Source organism: Glycine max, chromosome 2 (genome assembly GCF_000004515.6).
Source record: "Glycine max cultivar Williams 82 chromosome 2, Glycine_max_v4.0, whole genome shotgun sequence".
In the NCBI taxonomy this organism is placed as follows: Eukaryota; Viridiplantae; Streptophyta; class Magnoliopsida; order Fabales; family Fabaceae; genus Glycine; species Glycine max.
The window spans coordinates 2891864-2909127 of record NC_016089.4 but is presented as its reverse complement, the minus strand read 5'-3'; the positions used below and the strand labels follow the sequence as shown (position 1 = coordinate 2909127).

Genomic DNA, 17264 nt, shown 5'->3' with positions numbered 1-17264 from the left:
AAATGTAGTTAGATGGATAAACGTCTCTGCAATCATGCATTGACAGAACCATCATATCTAAAAACAGACCAAACGCAACGAGAAAGAGAACCAAATTGACTTTTTGAGTCTTTCTTTGTAGAGACGGTGCGTTTGATTACAGCCATAAGCAAGGATCATGTGAATATGTTAAAATAGGCTTTTGATTTGATCAATTCAATCAACTCACATCACAATTGCCCTTAGATTATGTACGTAATCGCCAGAATTTTCAACGCGTTTAAACTGTTTACAGTTCCAAATGGACTTGCTGAACATTTTTTAAGGAACTATGAAAACGACAAAATGGATCAAATAAAATTAACATGAGAGAAATTAAATCAAAAGGAAGTTTCCCAATTGAAATAGCCTACTAGACAAAATTGATGGCCACCAAAATGAGTAAGACAGACAAGACTAGCCCATGTGTTACGAATTCCTCCACAAATACGCATATAAACCCTTTTGTACCCAACATGAGCATGTCTAATAAATGGCTTAAACCATTACGTACATTTCTAACTCATTCCAGAAACACCATTACTCATAGTACCAATAATTTGTCACTCTATTCTCCCTCATCAATAGAAGATGTAGTATATTATATATTTCCTTTTCCATTAACCCAAGCAAGAAAAACAATAACCCCCCAATTAAATTGTTCTCCATTCTACCAAAACAAAATTGGATCCATTTCAATGCAATACCAATCACCCAAGAGGTGGAAAACATGTAAGTATAACAAATAAGAATCATCTAACAAGACATGAGAAATACCTCACTCTTCAGTCCTAGGATGTTCCTCCCACTTTCTCATCTTCTCGAGTAAAATCTCATTCCATGTGTCTATGGGCCCAGGCAAGCACCAATGAACACAATCATTCTGCACACGCTCTTGATGCCCATTAGCAAATGGAAAAGGATACATATAAGGACCAGGGTGGCCATCTGGTCTCAATAATGCTAATTCGGTCACATCCAATGCCTCCAACCTAATAATCCCACCAAAATTATTAGCTTTTGTCTTAGCATCTTCCACTTCTTCAATCTCAATCCTTCTCATATCAGCATCCATCCCTTCAAGTTTCTTCTCCCCATTCCTATAAGGCTTGGTCTTTGAACAAGCACCAGCCTTATCCCACTCACCTTCAAAATGTGCAGGTGAAAATGTTGTTACAATTACATCAATTCCATAGCCTTTACCCCCTCTCCTATCAATTATGCTATTAAGGGTAGTCCTTAGAGCCTTTCTTAAAACATCATAAAACCCAATTTCAGTGTGATTAAGGCCAGGACAGTAATGACACCCTAAAACTGAACCACCCTCATAGTACACTGCAGGATGCAAAAACCAGTGCCCAATTGATAGCACAATCACGTCCATTTGATCCATATCCCTTGCCCACCTCTCATCAACATGATCCAAATACAACTCATTATGGTTTGGCCCTGAGTTTGACTTCTCAACACCTTGCACAAGAAATGGGGACCAGTACAATGAGACACTCACATTGTGAGAAGGAAAGTGCCACTTCCGGAATTTGTTGTCATCACCATTCCGGTAGACAAGATTCGGGGTTGAACCAGTGGATAACATGCAAAGAAGGGACTCTAATTGGTTCCTAGCCATTGAGTCCCCAACAAAAGCTACATGCTTGTTGCTAATGAGTTGGAGAAAAGTTTGAGGCTCAAACCTTGGAAGACTGCATTGACTTGGTTTCCATCTCCAGTATAGATAGCCATTGTCAGGCCTTCCATGTGTTATGCAATTCTGGCCTTCTTTGATTGTACCACAGGTTGTACCATTGTACAAAGGGCCTCTCCTATCTCGGATCCATTTGCCGTCAAAGTAGTCACATGGGGTCTCATAAGTTTTTTCCTTTTCTGCCAATAAGGAACATGTAAGTCTAGTGAACCAACAAATCCTACATCCCAAGTTGCTAATTAGTAATTACAATTCGACAAAACCTAGATATATATAGTTCCTTTGATGCTTTTATGTTGTTGTCAAACAAACCAGAATTGGAATTTTATCTATGTTGCCAACAAAGAAACATGTAAGTCTAGTGAAGCAACAAATCCTACATCCCCAAGTTGCTAATTAATTACAATTTGACAAAACTTAGATACAGTTCCATTGATGCTTTTGTGTTGTTGTTGTCTAATCAAAATTGAAATTTTACCTCAAATAATCTATGTTGACATTTAATGCAACCCTTTATTATTATTACAGATTAATAAAACTCCAGTTCTGAATTTAAAAACAATACTAAAACTGCATGTAAGTTTTGTCAACTATAACTCAAGACAAAAAACTAGCAACAGTATAGTTTTGACTAAATGAAATTATCAATTTAAGCATACATGTACCTGGAGAAGAAGGTGGTGTGGAAGCAGAAAGAGAAGACTGTGAGATGATGGTGGTGGGAGTGGAATGAGGAAGCTCAGTTTCTGGAGATGGAGGGAAAGGTAGAGGGTAAAAGTATAAGCGAAGTAAAACTATGGGAAGAAGAGCATAGAGGGTCCAAGGAAGAAGTCTCTTTGTGAGGGAGAGGGATTGGTCTTTGAAGGGGTTTGTGATTCCCATCTTCAAAGCCTTTCCCTTCTTGTTTTTCTTCTCCTTGCAGTTTCTCTTTTTTTCTGGTGTTCTTAGCTGAGAAGAAGTCTTTAGAGAAAAAAACAGTATTTTTTTGGTTTTTGCATTTGTGAGATGAAAGTTAGAAGGTGTAGACAGAGAAGCAGGTTCCTTGGCTTGTTCATTTGGTTAAATAAAAAACACACATTGTTGGATCTCCATGATCTCTCTAATTTAGTACTAATTTTCATTTCTCTCTTGGATTCTAATAGCCATAGAATATTGCTATTCCAACCTTGTCCTCGTTCCTTCTCTTAGTAATGTAAATAGTAAGAAAAACACAGTGATTCTTGACACTACATGCACTGTAGTTAAATCAGATAAAAATAACACCTTTATATAAACACATAATTATTAGTGTGATAAATTCAAATCATTTACGTGATTGAATATTGTTCATACATTGCTACATTTCTTTTAATTAACTCCCTAAACTCAATTCCTTCGTGTCTGTCTCTCTCATTTTTTTTTTCTTTTTCACATTTTCTCCTTAGGACAACTTTTTTCTTCTCCTTCATGGCATCTGCTTCTGCCTTTTGTGTTTTGGCCATTCATAACAGAATATTAAATGTAGATGTTGCATATATGTGCAAGGACAGAGTCGTCTAGAATGGAGGAATGGTCAAGGGGTCCAACTAAAAAAGGACACATACTTTTTTTTTCCTGTGAAAAGTAAAAATGAAGTAATGAATGAACACTTGGTCTTATTTATAAAAAAAATCTAATGGAAAGAGCCTCATTAATATATATTTTTAATCCGAGTGTATAATTTGGTGCATTAGGAGTATTGAAGCTAGATGTGCTTAGTCAAAAGTATAATAATACATTTTTGTTGGTATGTGAATATGCCCATGTGAACCAATTTGTTTATTAGATTAGATGCATTGAACCCTCCAAATCCCATATTTATTACAGACGGAGACTTGAATTTGTTTTTGCATACAGTTGGGTTTTTTTTTTATATTAAACGCAAGATTACTTAGTACTTCTGCGCTGAATCAGAATAGTCCAGAGTAAAAAAAATAGATATTAATTAGTAAAATCTTACATAGTTTCTATTGCAAACGTTACAATCTTGCAACTCATGATGGTGGGAAATAGGAAAGTAATGGTACCCACTTGATAGTTGATAGTGATGCATCGTGTAATCCACTCAAGTTTATTGTACCCACTTTAGATTTGCTGGGACGACAGGGGGAAGAAAATACGGTAGTATATTACAATTAAAAATTATTTATACTTAGGGGAAAAAAAGTACTTCGTGCTTCTCTAAAAAATTTTAAAAATAAAATAATATTGGACAGTTTTCAAGATGTGAGAGGGGTGTGAAACTGTGGATTGATTGAAAAAAATACTTATACGAATAAAAAATAAATTTGAAAAGATAATTTTAGGGGGGAAATATGTACACTAAAATATCGTATTTCTTTTATTAATAATGTTAATGTAATTTAGCCATGTATTGCATACGTTGTTAGCTATTTGCTTTAAATAAATCTCATGCAATAAGATTTTTTTTACAAAAATAGAAAACAGACACACACAAAACGTTTTTTTCGCAGCAAAAAGATTGAATGCATGCTATGTAAACTTAGAAACCTTTTGATATAAGTCAGAAACCCTGCCACCCCCCATCGCCAAACTTCTGAGAGAGCCATGTTTTCATCGTTGCTGATCCTCTTGGGCCTAGTAGGGCCCTTGCTGAGTTTGGGCCAGGAGGTCCACTATCACTATCTCTGTCCCACATAATAATATAAAATTGTACTATCTCAATTATATAAATAAAAATGAACAAAATAACAAGAAACGCATTATCGTATCAGCCACGCTATGTTAATCATTTTAATAATTTAATAAACCCAGCTAACCCATCATCCAGATCTGCTTTGGTGCCAAAAAAGACTAACATAAATGTACGACTTAATATGAACCCCAATGCTGCTTCTATAAGTTTTTTCTTCTTCCTCACTTTGCTACATTTCCCCCAATAGAAAAAAATAGCTTATTTTTTACTCATACAATGAATAAATTATGCTATAGAACTTCCCAATTAACATAAAAATAATTTGTTCTTTACAATCCCAGTCTCTTTAATTTCTCAATTTATGCCCAATAACTTTTTCTCACAATTTCGTAATGTGACTCATAAATTTTATCGTTATGTAATTTTGAATATGTCATTCGATCTTATATATAGTGCTCCTTCTCTATTCTCATATCCGACATTTTTATATATCTCAAAATCTCATTAATTAACTTAGTGAGCCAAATGATATTATGTTTTCCAACACATTTCCAAAATTTATTAGAAATATCATCATTTCCAACAACTTTACTAATATTCATCCTCATCTAAATTTTGCCATAGTAAAGTGACATTTCGTTCATGCTCTTGAACTTCTAATTATTCCATGTTAAAAGGTTAAAGCTTATCATCATTAGAAAGCTTATCAAAATAATTATCTTATTTCTTTTTAGTATCTTAATGATTTGTAACAAAAATTTTCCCTTCTTCATCATAAATACATTTAACTTGTATGTGGTCTAAATCGAGTGAGGTCCGGTCTGATATATATTTAAATAAACATCTGTATCAAATCAAAATGTATAGAATGATAAACAAAAAAATTAGATGAAATTGGGACAACGATAAACTTGTTAGTAACAGTGGGGGACCTCTGTGTCTCCCTCTCTCTTGAGTGACAAGTTCGTTGACTATACGTCAAAACACTAATTTTTTCTTCTGTATTTGTCAGTCACCTACACCTTTGTCTACCGCCTTTAAATTTTGAGAAAATTTATTTATGATATGCAGTACAAAAATGATTACTAAACACTTCATTTGATGCTTAACGACAGAAATTGATGTACGTAGTTGAAAAAAAATTATGTGTGTTGGATAGAAATGAGATGAGTAATATTAGAGAGAATTTTTATATATTTTTTTATTTACACGTTTTATCTTTAGAGTGTATTTGATTTAAAGAATAAAAATAATTTTTTTTTAAATTAAACTAAAATATAAAAGACGTGTGTCTAAAAAAAGTATAAAAATTTTCTTCAATATTATTTTTCTCATTTCTATGTGCATATCAATCGGTTTATTAGATTTATTTATGATAAAAATAATTAATTATTTTTTCATATTGAAGATAAAATAAAAAATAGTTATGCTTACTTTTTTTTTATAAGATGTCATGATTTTCTAAGATAAAATTGATTCTTGAGTAACAAATTAGGTATTTTTTTTGGTACAGATATTTTTTTGGGCACAAAAACACATTAGACATAACACGATAGAGATAAACAGATAAAGTTAAATAATATAATAATATTAATAAAATGTTTCTTATTGATGAATGATGAGTAATATTTATAATAAGTGACGTCGTAATGAAAAAATAAGATAAAAACAAACCAGAAAAATAAGATGAAAATGAAAGTGAGTATAAGCTTACAATTTTTCTTCTGTATTAAGACTCCAATTTATCGTTATCCTCGTTCTTTTCAATAAAAGAATTTTAAAACAAAATAGAACTGTGTGTCTTCTATGGTCCACACTTCAATCTGAGGGTGCATAAAATAATTCATGTGCATTCATTTACAAAGCTCAATTTTAGACCCTGGTAGTGGTTGATGAATATCTTCTTGGTCCACAACATAGTGCAGTAGGAGCATAAAGTTAAAGCATGAAAGACTAAGCTAGCTAGCACTAAGGGATGCTATCACAATGAGAGGTACAAACTCAACCAAAGATCAATCCCTCACCCAGAAACTTCTTCCATGTACACTCCATGTTTTACTTCCTATACCTCTGCTACCTTTAGTTCTGCTTTCCTTTTACTTTCACCCTCTTTCTCTTACTCCATCTCCACCAACTAAGCTCTCTCTTTCCACCCCTTCTCCTTCTCCTTCTCCTTCTCCTTCTCCTTCCACTCCTTTTCCTCATCCTCCTTCTCCTTCTGCAGGTATATATAACTAATATAAGCATATCTTCATATGTATATGATTTTTTTTTATCGATCCGTTGGAGTCAAAGTCAAGTACTAAAGAATTTACAACGATTCACGCACACTCTTAATTAACTTAGTTATACTGTCTTAGTATATATGATTTTGTTTTGTTAAAACTGTACTATTGCAAGTGGATTTTGTCATATGAGTTCAAATTAGCAAGTAGTGTGGTAGAATAGTTTGGTTTATAAGTCTTTTAAGAGACTTTTTTGAGTTCATTCCCGTTTTCTAATTATTGGCAGAAAAGGAAAAAACTTATGAGACCCCATGTGACTATTTTAATGGCAAATGGGTCCGTGACAAGAGAGGCCCTTTGTACAATGGCTCTACCTGTGCTACAATCAAAGAGAGCCAGAATTGCATCATCAATGGGAGGCATGACTCCACCTACCTTCGCTGGAGATGGAAACCAAGTGAATGCCATCTTCCAAGGTTTGAACCAAACACTTTTCTCCAACTCATAAGAAACAAGCATGTAGCTTTTGTTGGGGACTCTATGGCTAGGAACCAAATAGAGTCCCTTCTTTGCTTGCTAGCCACTGCATCAACTCCAAAACGTGTCCACCACAAGGGTTCTCGTAGGTGGCACTTTGATTCTCACAATGCAAGCTTGTCCCTCTATTGGTCCCCTTTTCTTGTGCAAGGGGTTCAAAGAACAAGCACAGGGCCACAGCATAATGTAATGCATTTGGATCTTGTTAATGAGAAGTGGGCTAGGGATGTGGATCAAATGGACTTGATTGTGCTGTCTGTTGGGAATTGGTTTTTGGTTCCTTCAGTTTACTATGAGGGTGGTAAGGTCTTAGGTTGCCTAAAGTGTCATGGTCTTAAGTACAGTGATGTTAGTTTTTATGGTTCACTAAGAAAGGCTTTGAGGATTGCTCTTAATAGCATTATTGAGAGGAAGGTGGGTAAAGGAAATGGAGTTGATGTAATTTTGAGAACATTCTCACCTTCCCATTTTGAAGGTGATTGGGATAAGGGTGGTAGTTGTTCAAAGACTAAGCCTTATAGAAAGGGTGAGATGCAACTTGGAGAAGTGGATGCTGAGATCAGAAGGATTGAGATGGAAGAAGTGGAAAATGCTAAGGCAAAAGTTAAACAATTTGGAGGGTTTAGGTTGGAGGCACTTGATGTAACAAAATTAGCATTGTTGAGACCAGATGGTCATCCTGGTGCTTATATGAATCCTTTTCCATTTGCTAATGGGGTTCCAAAGCGTGTGCAGAGTGATTGTGTTCATTGGTGCTTGCCAGGGCCTATAGACTCATGGAATGAGATCTTTCTAGAGATGATGAAAAAGTGGGAGAAACAGCCAAGAAGCCAACAGTGAAGAATTCCTCTTGTTAATTTATTACACTAATATTTTTCCACCACACAATAAGTCCTATTTTTGTTGGTGGAATACTAATGACATTCTTTTTTATTAGTTAAAATTGATGTAAATCTTACCGATTTGTAAATAATATCTACTAAATCGAGATTGGGACTCATGTTTAGTAGAACTCTCATCATTTTAATTAATAAAAAAGAAAGCGTCCAAAAAAGAGTATATCGATAATATTTTTAGTTTAACTCGTGTTTTCTTCTTTTTTGAAATGGTAACCAGAATATCTGGGATAGGAACAAGTTGTGTGAGTCATGCCAAAATGATCAAATATTTGATTATTTAACACGCTATATATTTTCAGATAAAGATTAAATTTCGATAATAGTATATTACGGATTACTCTTTAGGAACAACAAGAACAAACCAAAAAAAGTACAGGCATATGAACTCTCTAGCATCTGCTTACTGATATGGTACTCAGAATATTGCAACTTGCAAGGCGGAGTAGGTGTAAGTTGCAAATTTAGACTCTCACAAGCATTATGATAACAATAATACAAAAACTGAACTCGAGTGGAATTGCCTACACCACTGGAAATAAACCTTGCATCATTCTCATAAATAATTTTCTAAATGTTCAACTGAAATTATGATGCAATGATTTAAAATATGAATTGTAAGCATATCCAATTCCGTGGCCAAACACAAACAACCAAATATAGCCACATATCTAATTATGTGAACATAAGGAATGATGGGTTATACTGTGGCGGAGCTATTTGGGAGTTGGTCCATATATATACTTCAATAATTGTGAGTATATTATTAACTATTTTTGCTTTATTAAAACATTTAGTCATGACCTGCCACTGATTATACACTAATTTCATAATCTATTGATATTTTCCTTATTAACATAATACACGTTACGTTGTTCATTATTTATTTACCCGTCATTATTCGAGGTAAAATAATAGAAAAAAAGTGTACATAGCATAACTAATCTACGACTTCCCATAATTTAAATAAGACTTAAATTTTTTTATTTGATCTTCCATTTTTTAAATGCTTACTCTTTATGGACATTTTTTTCGTATCACCAATCTATTACATTTCATTTGTTTTATTGGATAAGTTTTTTTTTTGTTTTTTGTTTTTACTTTTTAGCCCCTCTTAATATTACAAATTTTTCATTTGATCTCTTTCTGCATCACAATTTTTAGAAAGTAAGAAGCTAAATGAAAAATGTATGCTAATTAAAATGATAAACAAATGAGTAAAACTATAAATAAAAAAAAAAGGATTGTACGAGCATAGAAACACATACTACGAAAATTAAATTATATTTTTACAAGAAAATATTTGAATGAAAATTATAATATTTAATAACTAAAATATTTTTAAATTAGATGTTTATCGTAAGAAAGAATTAAGGAAATATTGCCCCACATGAGGGTGAGACTCTTAATTTAGACAGTTATTGATTACTGAGTCTGCGTGTTTCTTCGGTGAGATGAAACATCCAAATCGTTATTCCAAAAACAAAAAAAGCAAAAAAATAAAAATAATTTAATGAAAAATTGATACAAAAATTTTATAATATAAAATTCATCTTTCAAAATTATAACTTAATGAAGAAGGAGTTATAAGAATGATTGGATGATAAAAAAAGAAAAGAGAGAAGAAAAGATCATAGATTCAATTTTGTTTGCTAAAAAAAACTAATAATTAATAATTAATATTTGCTTATAAAAAATAACTTACAAGTCAGAACAAAAAACATAAAATTGGCAATTTTATTGGGACAAAAAAAATTACTAATCCTAATATTAAGAAGAAGGACTTGAACATGCTTATACCTGCAGAAGAAGGGGGAGAAGCTGAAAGAGAAGAACAGTACGTGATGTTGTTGGTGGTGGAATGTGGAAGATCAGTTTTAGGAAATGGAGAAAAGGGTAAAGGGTAAAAGAATGAATGAATCAGAGCTATACGAAGCAGAACACAAATAGTCCATGGAATAAGTCTCTTGGTGAGGGTGAATGATATGTCTTTGAATTGGTCAAAGACTTCCTTCTTTCTTATGCTTCCCTTTTTCTGTTCTTTTCCACTCCTTCTGGTGTTATCAGATGAGAAGAATGAAGAGAAACACTGTTTTTTCGTTTTCTGCATTGATCATGTGAAGTGGAAGTAAAAAAAAGAGGAGAGACATAGAAACAGGTTTCTTTGGTTATTCAGTTAAGGAAACACTTAGAAGGATGGATCCTCCATGATCTCTCCAACCTACTAACTAATTTTTTTAGAAACAATTATCTTTAATTTTCATAGGATGTTGCTTTTCCAATTTTTTCCTGATTCCTTCTTATTGTGATATTAACATATGTAAAGTAATTAAATTTTATATCACTGGTTGTGTAATTGATTTAGCTTAATTAATGGAATAGAATTTTACTTTAAACAAAAAGATTTATTAAATTTTATTGAAGCGTTTATTTCACAGAATCTTATAGAATATAAAAATAAAAATATACTTTTTAATGTTTATTAGAAGGTAATTAAGTAATATTGGTAAGCCTAATTCATTAGGAGGAATTCATATTACATATCTTTCTCAATCTTCTTATTCTTATGAAAATGTGTAAAATAATTTCTCACTTTTTTCTTATTCTACCTCATTTATTTATTTAATATTTTGTTTTAAAATTTGTTTAAATTTAAAAACATTCTCAGAAATTAAAAATATTTATCAAACATCTTTAATGGAATAATATATTCTCAGTAATAACAATATTTTTATATATATTTTTAACAATTAAAAAATTAATAAGGAGAAAATTTGAAGTAAAAAATAAAATAAAAAAATATAATGAATGAAAGATAAAAATGTATTTATAAATAATATTACAAAAGTGTCTGTAAATTATGTAACTCTTTACTAGTTACAATCAAACATTGCTAAAGAGAGCAACTTTTGTACATGATCACAACGGCAAATAGTCACTTAAAAATAATTATATACATATTAAAAGAACTTCAATAAAAGCGTGTTATTTTATTATTATTTTAATATGTGTGAATTTATTATTAATTTGTGTGATGCTCACGTAAGAATTACTCTAACCGAATATTAAGAGGCTACATCACCTTGTTTGACTAAATTTGTGGTTTTGTCTTTGAAGCTATTTCAAATGAAAACGTCGGAATAAATACTCATTGAAATTGCACAAAATATATTAAGATTTAAGACTGAAATATTTGGCCGACATATTTGATCAGCTTTGTAGCTATCGTAATACATAAACAGAAATAATAAACTTGTATGATTTATTAATTTTCACAAAATATTACTTGAGTTGATTGTATAATTTTTTGAGAGAAGTGAAAAGAATTCCATGACAAATCAACATTTAGCTTAATTTAACTCTTTATAAAATTATGAGCTAATTTTAATTTTGATTCAATTCATCAAATCCACTTAAAGTTTAGCTTAGTTGTGGCATAAGAAACTGGAAATAGAAAATTAAAGCAAACCGGCTAACATTAAATATTATATAAAAATAAAATTAATAATATACAAGCAAAAATGAATTATTTATATATGTATATAAATATTAAACTAATACCATTAAATAAATTTTATTCATGTGGTATGCTCAACATTCCAGCATATATAAATAAGATGGTGTCATCACATAGTTAAATGATAATTTTGTGGTATTTATATATGTGGTCAAGAGTTTAATTACATGTTTGTGCTTGGATACAAAACGAATCCAGGAGAAGATATTTGTCCTTAAAATAAATCTTAATACCTCTAAAAATTAGTTTTTAGATTTTAATCTCGGAGTTTTCACCCAAAAAACATTCCTTGGCAGATGAATTTTTTTCATCATTAAAGACAAAGAATTTACCATAATTCGTACATTGTACTAAATTAATTGAGCCAGAATTATTTTTTTTTACTAAAATTTTATTGGTTTTATCATCTAGAGAAATCCAAATCCTCGACAGTATGAGGTTACATAATTAAAATCAGCATTAATAACATTAAATAAATGCATATTATATTTAGTAATATTACTTTTTCTGTATACTTAATAATATTATTCAATTAAATTATATATATTACATTTAATAAAAATAATGAGGTTTACATAAATAAATAAATAATATATATAATCACAATGTAAGTTTTTTTTATACTATCATCCACTAATCACAAACTACTACAATGAATTAATTGATAATGTAAAAACATTTACAAGCACAATTTATATATTAAACTAAAAAAATGTTTATTTTTATATTTATATAAATACTAAATTGATAGGATAAGATAAAATTCTATTCACGCTTTACGTTGCTACCATTCGTGTTGCTGTGCATCCCAGATTATACTATTTTGAGTTTTCAGTTGATGAAACAAGAGAAATCCAAATCCTATAGGCACGTGTGTTCTTGGAGAGATGTTGAAGAAGGACTGAGAGAAGAAGTAAGAGATTAAGTTGTAAGATGAGACTGAGAAGTAATACACTTAGCAAGAAGCTTCTTCCTCCTTCTTCTTCTTCTTCTTCTGTTTCCTATTATGCTGTCTCACGCATTGCGCTTCTTTGCTTTTGCGTTTACCTTTTCTGTCTCTCCTTTACTTCACCTACGCCAAATCAGCTTCCACATTCCCTCTCCATCACCAACCACTCTTCTCTTGAGCTTCATTCCATCTCCTCCTCCAACCAATCTTCTCTTGCCACTTCTACGGAGCTTCCTCGTTCCATCTTCATCACTAACCATTCTTCTCTTTTCGCTTCTCCACCTCCACCACCAGGTATATTTATATGTGCCTCATAATTTCATCTTGTTAAAACTATATATTTATATCAGGCTAATGTTTTTTTTTTTATAAAAAAAACGGTTAGCAGCCACAACTTCAAGTTTTTGAAGTCTCTGCAATCACCTTATCACAACGTGATTGCAATTACGACTGCATCAGTACCATTTATCTGTAATTTACTATAATACCAAGAATTGTGCCCAAACTAACTAGAAATTTTTATTATTTATGAAAAGTTATAGACATAAGAAAAAAGATTGGAAAATTGATATAGATCTGATGAGTCATGTCATGGAAAATTGAAAAAGTAAGATAAAGAAGAAAAAGGAAGTAAGAAAAGTGAAATAGAAGAGAAAATTAATGTATGTTAAATATTTTCTCTTAGTTGTACACTTTCTTGTGGATTTTGCCTCAAACCCATCTTCTACTTCTGCAATTTAAGTACTTAAATTAATTTGTTCTTTCTTTATTTGCAGTTTATGTCTATGAGGAGCCATGCGACTACACCAATGGCAGATGGGTCCGTACCAAAGGAGGCCCTCAATATAATGCTACCAACTGTGTTAAGATGAAAAGAAATCAAAATTGTATAGCCAATGGAAGACCTGATTTGGGGTACCTTAATTGGAAATGGAAACCAAGAGAATGCAATCTTCCAAGGTTTGACCCTAATACTTTTCTCCAACTCATTAGCAACAAGCATGTAGCTTTTGTTGGGGACTCTGTGTCCAGAAACCACCTAGAGTCCCTTCTTTGCTTGTTAACCACCGTCACAAAACCGAACCGGGTTCGCCACCCAGGTTCTCGTCGGTGGCGCTTTCCTTCTCACAACGCTGTCTTGTCCTTCTATTGGTCCCCATTTCTTGTCCAAGGTGTTCAAAGAAAACTCCGAGGACCACCTCGTTATAACACAATTCATTTGGATCGTGTTAATATGAGGTGGGAGAAGGATTTAGATGAAATGGACATGATTGTGTTGTCCCTTGGGCATTGGTTTACTGTTCCTTCAGTTTTCTACGAGGGAGGTAAAGTTATAGGATGCGTGCACCGTCCTGTTTCTAGTTGCAAGAGAGACATTGGTTTTTATGGTCCATTAAGAAGGGCTTTGAGGACTGCTCTTAATAGCATAATTCAGAGGAAGATGAGAAACAGAAATGGAGTTGATGTAATTGTGAGAACATACTCGCCTTCTCATTTTGAAGGTGCTTGGGATAAAGGGGGAACTTGTTCAAAGACCATGCCTTATGGAGTGGGGCAGAGGAAAGTTGAAGGGATGAATGCTGAGATCAGAAGGATTCAGATGGAAGAATTGGAAAGGGCTAAGGCAAAAGCCAAGAAATTTAGAAGGTTTAAGTTTGAGGTACTTGATGTAACAAAATTAGCATTGTTAAGACCAGATGGCCATCCTGGTGCTTATATGAATCCTTTTCCATTTGCTAATGGGGTTAATCCAAAGACGCCTGTGCAGAATGATTGTGTTCATTGGTGCTTGCCAGGACCTATAGATACATGGAGTGAGATCTTTCTCCAGATGTTGAAAAACATGGCACGAGCAGCCAAGAAGTGAAGAGTGAAGCATTTTCCTCATATCTTGTCAATTCATTGCATTAATTTTTCTGCCATACAGGTGGTGTGTAGCATTAGAAAGTAGGAAGAGTATTTAATTTGATTTTCTCATTGGCAGGGTACTAACAATTCTAGAATGTATTTGGGTTTACAACTGGAATGATGAGAAATGAGAATTGATTTTAACTATAGCTGAGTTTTGTTTTTTATATATATAAAAAAAAAATATAGAACATAGATGTTAAGTAAAATTGATTTTGTCTCAAAAACTTCAGTTTGATCATAAGTCATACGCAGTTTGATTTTCGTTGAGTGGGAGAATTTACCTAGTTTTATAGCAAACTTGTATTGAAGACCAAGACATTCAAACAGAAATAACTTTACCTGAAATTTAATTGTTCTTTAATTATTTAGTATACCTCCTGTTTTTTCTATTTTTGTTATTAAATTTATTTAAATAACCCCACCACTTTCCTTCCTTGCATCTAAATATTGTAAAACATGTCTCACACATACAACATTGTCCACAGAAACATCAAACTAAGAACCACCATCGTCACGACAGGGTCAGCATGTGCCTAGGGGACTACTTCAAGTGCTTGGTGTACCCAACTTTAAGCAGCTATGCGGTAATACATCAATTATTGCATGCTTTGGATTCCAACTAGTACTATATATGCAAAGCATGATATCTCACTGTGGAACACGTGTAGTTAATTACCCCAACACTACCTGCCACGCAAAAACTGCACCAATACCCAATTAATCATCATTGCTCCCTCGTGTGTACAAAAATTCCCACAACACCCAATTACATGGTGTTGTTTGGTCAGTCCAGAGGAAAAAACACTGTATCCTATCACACGTGAATCCCGTGTCGAAGGAGGAACTGTTCAAAACATTTAATCAAATTAAGAGAGGTAGGGAAAGGAGTTATTTAAAAAAAATTGTGGATTCGTCATTGTTTTTGTTTTCATATATAAATTGTAGTCAATGGCTCCAAAGCGGATGGAAGCCTGTTGATGCAAGTTTAGTTTACTGCCTCATTTGTTCAATTTTTCTTAATTGATTTTAAGAATGTCTAAAACGAGATTTATTTTTTAAAAGATTTTATGCAAAGTAGAAACTATTGTTTTATTGAATGAGAATTCAATTAATAAGCTATTATAATCATTTGTAAGATGGTAAATGATTATAAAAATATTAAAATATGAAATTTAATAATTTGAAAATATAGAATTCCCGTAATAAAAATATATATAATTCCCAAAATAGGACGTGGTGACATTTCTCTTTCACAATTGGTTGGAAGGGAAGAGACTTTATGATTATTCAGTCCTTTATGTGCAAATAAGTTACAGCCAACTTGTGTCTTTGTGACATTTATGATAATGAGTCCTGTTGATGTCATTAACAAATTGGAATATCTAGTGTAAAAACTAGGCTCGTAAAATAATTGAATCTCGATTTTAAATTATTTTAACTGGTTTAATTTTATATTCAAATAATTAAATTGGTTTGAAAATTGATTCAAAATTTTAAGAAATTAATTTTGAATCGAATTAATTTTTTATTAGTTTTAAATTGATTCTAAGAATTAGATTACTTTTGAATTAATTTTTTGGAATAAAAAATATTCAATTCAAAATTTAACTAAACTGAATTGATTTTATAAAAATAATTTTATTAACCAAATTAATTATATAAAATAGTATATTTTTTTCTTGAAATAATTAAAAAAACAATTTAATTTAATTTCGATTATAATCCAATTCAATTCAAATGTGAGTTTTTTTACACCTTTACTCTAGCTAGTAGCTGTTCCTAGTGATGTCCAAATTGCAAATTGCCATTTTGCATGAAGACATTACAGACAAGATTAATGGCCAATGCAATGTCTTAAATAGTTTATTAAAACTTCAATGTTATATGGCAGGGGCCAAGCAGTGGCGGAGTTTGAAGTAAAATTTTGGGGAATCAAAATAAAATTTAATACATAAATTACATATGTAATATTATAGACTAAATTATTTACATAATCTTTTATCTGTTTTTACGTTATAATTTTATCCTTTATTTGTTCAAAGTTACAAAATGGTGTATTATTTTTTAAAAGTTATAAAATAATTCTTTAACTATTTTTTTATAGCATGTTTACGCTTAAAAAAAATTATAAAAAGAAATTACTTCAGCAGTAAAGATGTTATTAAAAATTATTTAAGGAAACATTTTACAACTTTTAATAAATAAGAGATTATTTTATAATTTTTAAAAAATGAATGACCAAATATAACCTACAATAAAAATAAGAAACCAACGAAATAATTTAGCCAATATTATATTATAATTACTATATTCCTAATATTAAAGTTTCATATTGTAAACAAATAGTGAATAAAAAAATAATATTAAAGCAAATTATAAAAAAATAGTATATTATATTCCATAACTAATTGTTTTGTTTCAAAGTTTTGATCATTTTATTACACATTATGGATTAAAAAAATAAGTGTTGATGTACGCATATAACATATTTCAATACTTGTAAGAATAATTTTGATCTCAAACTCGTCGTACTGTGAAAAAGTACAAACATGCTAGTAAACCTTCAAAGTCAGTTACATAAAGATATCTTTATTTGAATGGGATCAATTCACAAAGTGATTTAAGTGGCTATAATTTTTCTATAGTACATTTTTTCTTTATTGCAAAATTCTTTATATATATATATATATATATATATATATATATATATATATATATATATGCAGTTTAAAAAAATAATAATAATTTGGGGAGCCATGGCTCCCCTGTCCCTTCAAAGCTCTGCCAGTGGGATCAACTATAAACATTAACGTATATATATACTCGTCAAAT

General features: G+C 31.4%; 3 protein-coding genes across 4 annotated transcripts; 2 read left to right on the top strand and 1 right to left on the bottom strand.

Moving 5' to 3' along the window:
* Positions 1 to 354: 354 nt before the first annotated feature.
* On the bottom strand, positions 355 to 2855 carry LOC100776316 (protein ALTERED XYLOGLUCAN 4). The gene is made up of 2 exons (XM_003519494.5): positions 2389 to 2855; positions 355 to 1902 (listed from the first exon to the last, which is right to left on the bottom strand). The coding sequence occupies exons 1-2, from the start codon at positions 2603 to 2605 to the stop codon at positions 797 to 799; spliced, it is 1323 nt and encodes a 440-aa protein (XP_003519542.1). The 5' UTR covers positions 2606 to 2855; the 3' UTR covers positions 355 to 796.
* Positions 2856 to 6225: 3370 nt separating this feature from the next.
* LOC100819246 (protein ALTERED XYLOGLUCAN 4) lies at positions 6226 to 8213 on the top strand. 2 transcript variants are annotated; one of them, XM_003519490.5, is made up of 2 exons: positions 6226 to 6621; positions 6909 to 8213. In XM_003519490.5, exons 1-2 carry the CDS (start codon positions 6384 to 6386, stop codon positions 7997 to 7999), a joined length of 1329 nt encoding a protein of 442 aa, XP_003519538.1. In that variant the 5' UTR covers positions 6226 to 6383; the 3' UTR covers positions 8000 to 8213. The 2 variants fall into 2 exon arrangements, with proteins under 2 accessions (XP_003519538.1, XP_006574591.1); XM_006574528.4 differs by having other exon boundaries at positions 6251 to 6390.
* Positions 8214 to 12333: 4120 nt separating this feature from the next.
* Positions 12334 to 14573, top strand: LOC100814460 (protein ALTERED XYLOGLUCAN 4). The gene is made up of 2 exons (XM_003519481.5): positions 12334 to 12815; positions 13298 to 14573. The coding sequence occupies exons 1-2, from the start codon at positions 12506 to 12508 to the stop codon at positions 14386 to 14388; spliced, it is 1401 nt and encodes a 466-aa protein (XP_003519529.1). The 5' UTR covers positions 12334 to 12505; the 3' UTR covers positions 14389 to 14573.
* The last annotated feature ends 2691 nt before the right edge of the window (positions 14574 to 17264 follow it).